General features: G+C 36.2%; 1 protein-coding gene across 1 annotated transcript in view; it reads left to right on the forward strand.

The window, feature by feature from the left end:
• The window catches only part of YES1 (YES proto-oncogene 1, Src family tyrosine kinase), a 50,090-nt gene extending 40,396 nt beyond the window's left edge, over window positions 1-9,694 (forward strand). The window contains exons 5-12 of the mRNA XM_027638594.1: window positions 1,862-1,965; window positions 2,161-2,310; window positions 2,527-2,682; window positions 2,933-3,112; window positions 5,400-5,476; window positions 5,801-5,954; window positions 6,498-6,629; window positions 7,402-9,694. Coding sequence (XP_027494395.1) covers window positions 1,862-1,965; window positions 2,161-2,310; window positions 2,527-2,682; window positions 2,933-3,112; window positions 5,400-5,476; window positions 5,801-5,954; window positions 6,498-6,629; window positions 7,402-7,610 — 1,162 coding nt within the window. The 3' untranslated portion in view covers window positions 7,611-9,694. The remainder of the gene's footprint in view (window positions 1-1,861; window positions 1,966-2,160; window positions 2,311-2,526; window positions 2,683-2,932; window positions 3,113-5,399; window positions 5,477-5,800; window positions 5,955-6,497; window positions 6,630-7,401) is intronic.
• The last annotated feature ends 585 nt before the right edge of the window (window positions 9,695-10,279 follow it).

The raw sequence follows: 10,279 nt of genomic DNA on the forward strand, positions 1-10,279 counted from the left end.
GGTGAGATTTGTCATAGGTTTGTGATGACTAGAGGTGAGAGTGAAGGGTGATTAATAAGGAAGGAAACTTTTTTAAAACTGACTGTTTTAAAGAACCAGTGCTAATTTTAATAAAGATCACCACAGCATTTGGAATACTGTTCATTTGCCTTAGAGTTGGTTAGCCCTGTGCTTTGATCGTGTTTACAGGTTTTATGTTGTGACTACAATTGGAGTTACAAGTGCAAAAGTAATATAGAGCCCCAAGATGCTAGGATTTTCTTTAAGCAGCCTTTTCTAAGCCCGAAGTATATATATTCCATTTATATCAGAAACTGCTTGTGACAGGATCCATCTCATTCATGTGTCTTTTGAATTACTCCATAATAGAAATGTTTAATGGCAATAAAAACAACAATTAAACCCTGCCATTATTTCATAGGTAATTAAAAATAAAAAGCACTTTACAATATAGTTTATAAATTGTTGTAGTAGCCTGGGGAAGAGGCATTTTCATGTGAAGTCATTAACTAGGGTTCAGTAAGATTATAGGTTACATCCAAATTGTCTCAAGCAGGTACACCCTCCTGTCCATTTCTAGCTTTGCACATCTGCTTAAACAGTCAAACTCCAAATACAACAAAATGTAAGAATAAGTTTCAAATTTCCCAGAGATTGCACAGGCCATTCTGTTCACAGGCCAGCAAAGTGATATTTCACCCACAAAGCCATTGTTTTTCAGCAGTCTCCAATACTATTTCCCATCACTCATGAAGCCGGATTTGCTTGATGCTAAGATGGTGACAAATAGAAATGTTTGAAATTTACACTTTGCATCACTTTGTTACTTCTGAGGCACATAGTCAAAATAAAACGTAGTTAGAAATAAGTGTTTTTTCAAAGTCTGGGTGTTCATATGAAGATGGACCTTAAAATTATCACTGGCTGAGGACAGTGCATCACGATGTATTCATCATGATGAGCACACTGTGGGAGCATATAAGAAATTCCTTTTGTGAAAGAACTTAAGGCAAGAAAAAATGCAGGTCTTTTAAGGTATCGGCAAAATTTTTGGTATCAGGATGATTCAGCAAAATGGAGTGTTACTCATAGAGAAGTAAATGATATACCTATAATAGGTGTGTTTCTAAATGATCAGTAGAATCATATACTGAGGTAATGAAGGACAGGAGGCAACAGAAATTGAAACAAAAGGGTTTCCAATTGGATATAAGAAATCTTTTAATCCTGAGAACAGCCAGGAAGGGGTACAGGTTGCCCAGGTTGGTAGTTCGTCCTTCGAGGTTTTCAAGCCTGAAGTGGACAACGTCCTGAGCAACCAGCTCTGATTTCACTGCTGACCCTGCTTGCAGCAAGAGGCTGGACCAGAGACCTCCCAAGAGCCCCTACCAACCAGAATGAACCTGTGATCCAGTGATATTTATGCACACCCACTTTGCATTAAATACTGTTTTCTAACATTAAGCCTCTTAGGGAGAAGAGGCTTTATGTTCTTAGAGAAGGTGGTTTCAGCTGTTGCAGTGTTTTGAGAGTTCTACCAAAGATTCAGCCTGACCTATAAACTTAGCCAGAAGAGGGTGTTACTTTCAATGTAAGTACAGTTGATGTCCATTGTCAAACCACCAGAAAACCATAGTATTTGCAGATACAGTCCTCTTTACATGTATTTTGCAAACAACAGAAATGAGAGTCATATAGAAATAGGTCATTTTAATTATATGGATGTCATTACTTCTGTTGATCTGTATCTGCTTTGGGGTATTAGTGGTCCAGTCAATGCTTGAGATTTCCAAACCTTTTGTTATATGAGTACCAAAGAATAGGAAGCTTTTACTCACAAGTTTCCTTTAAAATTTTCTAGGTGGTATTTTGGTAAGATGGGCAGGAAGGATGCAGAAAGGCTACTTTTAAATCCTGGGAACCAACGTGGTATTTTCTTAGTAAGAGAGAGTGAAACCACTAAAGGTATGTATATGTCTGTGTATCATTTCTCTTTCCCATTCCCTCCTCCCCCCCACCAAGGTGGGCATAATGAACATTTTTATGCCTATCACATGTCATGTATGTATGTGGACATGTGTGTGTATAATGACAGTTGTGTGGATAAGTTAAATATGTTTTTAAATTTTAGTGAAGAACCAGGTGTAACTTGTTTCCTAGGTGCTTATTCCCTTTCCATACGTGACTGGGATGAGGTCAGAGGTGATAATGTGAAACACTACAAAATCAGAAAACTTGACAATGGTGGATACTATATCACAACCAGAGCACAATTTGAATCTCTACAGAAGTTGGTGAAACACTACAGAGGTAAGCCCAAGTTCCAGTGTTCCGATGCTGCCTTGTGCCTATTGTGAGGAAGAAGGACTGCATATGTAGCTTATATTTAAAACCAAAACTATAAAATTTTCTTTTTGATTTCAACAAACAGTAAATGGACTAGTTCTTTTTATCAACATTAATATGTTTCTTCCGTTACAGTCTTACCCCTGCTTAACTATGAAGCTTATTTTTTCTGTTTTCCAGAACATGCCGATGGGCTGTGTCATAAGCTAACGACTGTGTGTCCCACTGTGAAACCACAAACACAGGGACTAGCAAAAGATGCCTGGGAGATTCCTAGAGAATCCTTGAGGCTGGAAGTTAAGTTGGGCCAAGGATGTTTTGGTGAAGTATGGATGGGTAAGATCTCAATGTAACACCTTTCAGTTTTTCCTGTGAATGTTTTAATAGTATTTTAGGTAAATCAGTATCAAGATCTGAAAAGGTAATATCATAATGAAATGAAGGGAAAAAGTACCAGTTATGATCAGGCATGTAACACTAATATTCAGTATAGTTTCATTTATAATTATTCTGTTAGCTAAGAAAACAGAAGCAGAAAATCTGTTCAGTATTATAGTGGAGAATAAAACCTGATTTGTTACTTTAGGAACATGGAATGGAACCACAAAAGTAGCAATCAAGACACTAAAACCTGGTACAATGATGCCAGAAGCTTTCCTGCAGGAGGCTCAGATCATGAAGAAATTACGACACGACAAACTTGTTCCACTGTATGCGGTTGTTTCTGAGGAACCAATCTACATCGTCACTGAATTCATGACAAAAGGTGTGTGACAGAATAGTTAGAGGTACCATGTTTAAAAGATTATTTAAGACCTCAGCAGTAAATTAAATGTTTAATTAATGTTAGGTTTAAGCTGACTGGAGTATAAGTGTTAATTTTGATTAAATTAAAATGAGTAACGCTTGACCTACTTGAAGCAGTTCTGATTTAGATCGTGGGTGGATGCATGATTTTTTCTGCACATCTGTGTCACCCTTGGTAATCTTCCAAGTACAAGATTGGGGGGTTTTTTCTCCTCATTTTTGTGTGTACTGCCTGTCACATTTAAATTGGATGGTACAGCTGGGAATGTCATTATATCATCATATCATTATGCCTGTAGACAAGTTATGCTCACAACAGAGTACACTGGGCTTTCGGATTTTTTTTGTGTTTCTTTTCCAGCAGTGTAATAGTAAATTTTAAAAAGGTTGAGGGTTTTTTTTCCAGACTCCCTCCTTTATCTCCTTGTGTTCTGTCTTTCATCCTTCTTCCCTTGCTTTATATCATTTCCCCCTCCCCCTGCAGCTGAAACACAGATTTAGAGATTTAGGCTGAATGTAGAAATAAACATCATAAGGATATTAGTGTTAAGAAGCAGCAGATTTTCAAGTCAATTTTTCCATTTTTTATAAAATGCAGACTTCTGTTCAACTCACAGAGAAATTTTGCTATCCTCGTAAGATACAAAAGCGATGTTTAAGCGATGTTTAGTTGTGTTCAGTACTGTGCCATACATATGTGTTTTTCATTTTTTCCTGTTTTGATGGGGTTTTTAAAGGGCTGTACGTTTGAAAAGGTAGATGGGAATAGAAAATCTAAAAAGTTTCTTCTGCATTGTTGTTATTCCCAAATAACACCAGACAGTATCTCTGTCAGATCTAAAGTTGCCATGCAAAATCTGCTTTCATTGTTCAAAATCAGGTTTTAAAAAGGCAATCAGGAAAACAAATATTTATAACTGTCTGTCTAAGGAAAAGCAAGGTTTAATACCAGAACTGGTTACCTTGCAAAAGCAGTATTAATGAATTGGAAAAATAGTTGTACATTTGTCTAAATTACAGATTCAAAATGCCATTGGAAGTTTCTGTTCACTGTTTTCATTTGACAAACTTCTCACATTTTACAAAAAAACCATAAAGCTTCTTTGGTGGTTCATACTTAAAAGCTAGTAGAACAATTTTTTTATATTTATATTTATCCTTTTACAAGGAAAAGAGGTAGATAAGGACTGCATAGTACCCTATTTTTTTTTTCAGTGTGGACAGGTTACTAGAGATCAGTGTGAAATCTTTGTCCCTCTTTGGTCCTTTGAGCTCATTAACCAAGATCAGAAAAAGTCTGTAAAAACACACACAGCAAACAGCAGCAGCAGTGTGGGTCTGGCCTGCCACATTTTTGCTTTCAATACAAAAATACAGCAAATCACTAAAGTCATGTTGGAGGAATCTAATTCGTGGTTACTGCTATGAATCCACTGCAGGATACACAATTGAGTGGTTTCTTTCCCCACCATCACCACACTTGTAATTTTGTTGTTGTAATTTTGACTGTGACAAGACTGCTTGGTAATCAGTCTTCACCAGTTTCTTAGAAAAAGGTCGTGTTCCTATATCTTATGGCATAATACCACCTGTAGAGAAAGCTGTTGTGTCAGAGACAGAGCTATACTGCACACGTAAAGATTGCTGTCTACAAAGAAACACAGGTCCTTGGAACTGATTTCAGATACTGCTTATGTTGTAATGTTCAGGGTACAATTGCATTATATAAATGGGAGAAAATAATATACTGTAAAGAATTAGTTTTGTTTTCCTCTGTAAGGAAGGAAAAGCAACAGAATAAAAGCAACAATTTCAGGATAATTTCTCTAGTATATAATTGGGACTGGCAGAAAAATTTAAGGGATAGAGGTTTTTTGTTCTGTAATTATAAATCTCACTGTGGAAGGAAGTCCAGCTAGGAAGAGCATTGATACCAGCAACACTGGAAAAATTCTGATGTATTTCTGTATAATCATCAAGCAGCAGCCTGTTTTATTAGTTAACTGAATTATTGAAGTGGATTCCAAAATACTTGGATAAAACTGCTCTAACTAGTTATCAGCGCAGAGGTAACTTCAGGCACGGTCGTTGAGTTATGTATTCTGGTCAATGATGGATTTTCAAATACAGATTTCATGAGATGAATGTGTCAATCATAATGTCTAGGAAATAAATCTCATTTGTGTTTTCGGGTCAAGTTAATTTTTTGGTTTTTTCCTCCCCCCCCAATGTGTCATCTGTTACAGGCAGCTTGCTAGACTTCCTTAAAGAAGGGGAAGGGAAATACTTAAAACTCCCACAGCTGGTCGACATGGCTGCTCAGGTACTAAGAAAACTCTATGTTGTGCTTAGAGAAGAGATATCAACTAAACATAAATATTGAATGCTCTGGCTATTTTATGCTGCTCTGTCTTACACCTTCTGTTGTAGGTTTGTAATGTGTCAAAAAAGAAACAGTCTAGTTCACAATTAGCAGATACTGTATAGCTGGACACACTCTAATCAGTGCTGGCACAAGCTCTTACTAAGCTATATTTCCTATGCTTATACAGTGAGAATGAAACTAAAATAAGGGGGTACAGCTTAATGCTTGGGAGAAATGCATAACGTCATGAAAAATAACCTTTAATAACACTTTCCTTTTAAGATTGCTGATGGCATGGCTTACATTGAAAGGATGAACTACATCCACAGGGATCTCCGGGCAGCTAACATTCTTGTAGGAGACAATCTTGTGTGTAAAATAGCAGACTTTGGTTTAGCAAGGTTAATAGAGGACAATGAGTACACTGCAAGACAAGGTAAGGCCGATTTATTTACTGAATAAATAAGACCTGTTACCTTCAAATGGCAGAGAACTATTACATTTAGCAGAACATGTCTGTATATTCTGTCTTCATGAATAAAGATTCTGCATTTAAGTGGATTTTCACAGCTATGTTTAGGTGACCCCCTCACCTAAGTAACAATCCTCGTAAACTTTTTATTATTCAAAATTATTTGGCAATTTGTTTATGTTCTCAAAAAGTGTTTTTAATTATTTTGGGGGGATAAAACATGCTACAGAAGAGAGATGAGATTCCAGAGAGATTGCTCATCAGGTTCACTTTTTGAAACCTATTTAATTAAGAATCTCAGATGTCTTCAGTGTTTCCAGAAATCGTAGCAGTAGTTGCTACCCTAGTTTGAGAAATACTAAAATACTAAACCACCTCAGTTTTTCTCAATAAAGCAAATGTAAAAATGTTTTGAGTTCAGTGTTCTTTTTTAAATATTTTGCAGTGTAAGCAAATTACCCATTAGCAAGGGGAAAAATTGAGTATCTGTCTTTCCAATGTTTGTAGGAGCTAAATTTCCAATTAAATGGACTGCTCCAGAAGCAGCATTGTATGGTCGGTTTACAATCAAGTCGGATGTGTGGTCATTTGGAATTTTACTGACAGAGCTGGTGACAAAGGGGAGAGTGCCATATCCAGGTAAAAGGAAAAGTTTAATAGATTTTTCTTTCCTTTGTTGTATTGTATGCTTCTGAAGTTACCTTTTGTACTTTTTGCCTTCATTCAGAGTCCACAGTTCAGAAGCAGACACAAAAACTTAGTCACACCTCACTGGTTCCTTTGTTCACAAAGCTACTTTGTTTTACATGCAGATTAACTATCACATATCTTTTAAAGTGCTTTAAGATAATAGCATTTGTATATGTGACTGATAGTTTGTTTCAAATTAGTGGGTATATCCTTATGTTTTCCTATCTGTGTGTTCATGATATTTCTACTTTTGACATTTTCCCAGGCTACAGTGAGCATCAGTAGACTGAACCCACTAAACCAGTTTTTGAAACTAAGTATATTTAAACAGATATTTTGCTGTGACTGCAATTTGTGAGGCAGTTCTGTTAGGTATATGGCCTGATTTCAAATTAAGTGGTCTTTGAATGGAACCTAAGACAGACAGAAGGTATTTGTGCTTGAGTCTCCTTTTTGAAAGGATAGGTTCAAGGCAGTAGGAAAGTGAGAAAGCATACATATGGAAGAAGGACCAGGTGTTGAGGAATTAACAGTGTACTGAAATAATTTTCAGAAAATATATTTAATGCACAATGTAAAAAATTCATTCATTATAAAGTGTGTTCATTAAAAGTTCTGTTCTGGTAGATCCACATGTATGGCAGCTGGAGAGACACTTTTAAAACTTTGGGAAACTGTTCTTTGCATAGTGTCATTCAGAGTTAAAATGCTTTCCTTTTAGGGATGGTGAATCGAGAAGTTCTGGAACAAGTGGAACGTGGATATAGGATGCCTTGTCCACAAGGCTGCCCAGAGTCTCTCCATGAGTTAATGAAACTGTGTTGGAAGAAAGACCCTGATGAGAGACCAACATTTGAATATATACAGTCTTTCTTGGAGGACTATTTTACTGCTACAGAACCACAGTACCAGCCTGGAGACAATTTATAAGCCAACAGTCTATATAACATGCACAAATCTGCCAAATGTAAAAGACTTGCAAAGGATTCCTGAAGTCTCTAAGGAATCACAGGAAAGAAAATCTTCGCTACTTTGCATGCTCTTAATGGCAAACTGGAATTTCATAATGCAGTTGCACAAAACCACTTTTGAAGTGTTATACTCTAATTTACCAATGACATGTTTTTATTTTTTCCTCTTTCCCAACTTATTTTCAGGGTCCAAAGGAAGCTTAATGAAAATAAGGGGCAGAAAAATGAGTGTTGTTGTGAACAATAGCAGAAAAACCAATGTTTCAAATCCTTTATTTTCCCAACATTTGCTAATCATTCTACTAAAGAGGGAATTGTCTGGAATTAGTCACCTTGGGGTAAGGCATTTTTAAAGCAGAAGAACTTTGTGGGACCAAGCAATTCTATTCCAGTTCTGTAAAACTCCCTGTGTTTAAAAATACATGTGTGTGCCCCCCACCTCAAAAAAGAGATGGTACAACTGTATTTGATATATAGTCTTGATATTTAAGCTTCCTCTTGCATGGACTTAATTAGGGTAGGCAGGTTAAAAGAGAAATTGGAACAGTGAATGAGAAATGTGATCTAAATGGTAGGCCTCAATAGTGAAATTAGAGAGCATAATGCACTGTGTTAATACCTGTATTAATATAACTGGAAAGTAGCATGAGAGGTTTTTCTTTTTTCTTTCTGCATAACTAATTAAGAATAATGAAGGTAACTAGAAAATGAGGTAATATTTTATAAAATTGTGTTGATAAAGTATGATGATATTTGAACTTGAAGCTATGTAATACAATCAGGGGGGGAAGGCCTTTAATCTTCTAAGCTCCAATCCAACAGCAAGCTTTTGTATGGGAAGACTACCTGAACAAAGCTCACCAGGAAAGCAAGACTGAAGCTGGTAAATGACCACTCTTTGGTCCTTTTTGAGAGACAAGTTTGGTACTGTTGTATGTGGCTTTTTTGTGTTAACAAGGGTGGGTGCCACAAATGTTATCTGTCACTAGTTCAGGGATTTGATTGCACTTTTGCTTTTCTTGACTATTAAGACACACACACAGTTGCTCTTCCTACTTCTGCCCTTCCTACAGAATTATTTAACTAAAAATAAGCAAAAGAAAATGTGAAAGTTTAAAAACTAAAGGTATAAAATATATTTAATACTATCCAAATAATGAAATTTGCTGGCATTCAGCCCAGCTGACACTACATCTAGATTTACTTTCCTTGGCTACTGACATATCAAGCAATAACGTCATGTCTTTTACTCAGCAAGTTGCATGAGGTTCTTGAATTTCTGATCAAGCTTAATTTTGAAATGCTAAACTCTTACTTAGCTACCAGGTTGGAATTCACATTATCATTGTAAAGCTATCCAACAAATGAATTTCAGAAAAGCTGGTAATACAGTTCTGGTACTAAGCATTCTTCATGGGTTTACACTACATTGAATCCAGCTACCAAACAGATCTGTGTAAGAACAGTGCCATCATTTTTCATTTTCCCTCATCATTGCTCATCAACTGTACATCTGTGGTTATCAAATTTTAAAAGGGCTTTATGTAAGAAAAACAAAAATAAAAAAAAAACACACACACACACAAAAAAATCAAAAAACCCCAAAAATATGATGAAATTTTAATTTTTCTAAATATTTTAAAATTAATAACACAATCATGAGTTTATGTATTACTACAGTCATAACAAGAAATGCCAAAAATGACACTGGCATTGTATGGATTTTTGATTACTGAATGGAACAGTTCATTGTAATAACACTTGTATAGTAAAGGAATAAAACACTAACTTAATGAACGTGTTCATTGTAAATGGTTGTGTATTATAAAACTTCTCCAAAAGAGTTTGTATGTTTATGAAAATTTATTTGTTTCACCTGAAGACCTTGATGTGGTTCTTACCCTAACAGAGTTTAAAATTCACATTCACACTTTTTATATAAATAGTAATAAGTTTAATTATGTAACTAAGTATTTTTATAAAGTATGGCATTGTTGAACTGTTTTGCAGAATTGGTTCAAAATAAACTTCTCCTTGATTGCATCTGCTTATTTAAGGTGGGGAGGGGAGAAGGTGGGAGGGGGTCAACAGCAGGGTACCCTTCATATTGAGGGGAAAAGGAGGGGAGTAAAACCTTCATGAGGTCTTTTTTATCCTCTGTAAATTGTTTTAATGTACTTTCATACAAGATTCTGAGTTCACAGTGCATTTTTGATGTTAAAAGAGAGACATTTTCTACCCTGTTTCAGAGGTCCTTGGCAGGAATTGGGTAGAACAATTCTGTCTGGGCTTAAAACTAACCCCTGTGATGGACAGACAGACAGACTTGGGACAGACAGAGCAAGTTCAACGTAGACTCTCAGCTGGTGGTCGCTGCCGTGCTGTAAGGCAAACACATATCCTCTCTCTTGCTTTATCTGGTATTAGCAGCCGCTGTTTACTTCTGTGCAATTTTTCAGAGAATGTTATACATTTATTCTTGTGATAGCTCACGCTTTATCTCAACCTCATTGAATGTTACCTGTCTCCATGACCAGTACTATTCAAACTGCAGATCCTGGCATGTACATACAGTGCCGCTGTAGTTTAAGGAGCTGGTACTGTGTGAGTTTCAATAATAACTAATAC

Source organism: Corapipo altera, unplaced genomic scaffold (genome assembly GCF_003945725.1).
Source record: "Corapipo altera isolate COAL_440 unplaced genomic scaffold, ASM394572v1 49, whole genome shotgun sequence".
Classification (NCBI taxonomy): Eukaryota; Metazoa; Chordata; class Aves; order Passeriformes; family Pipridae; genus Corapipo; species Corapipo altera.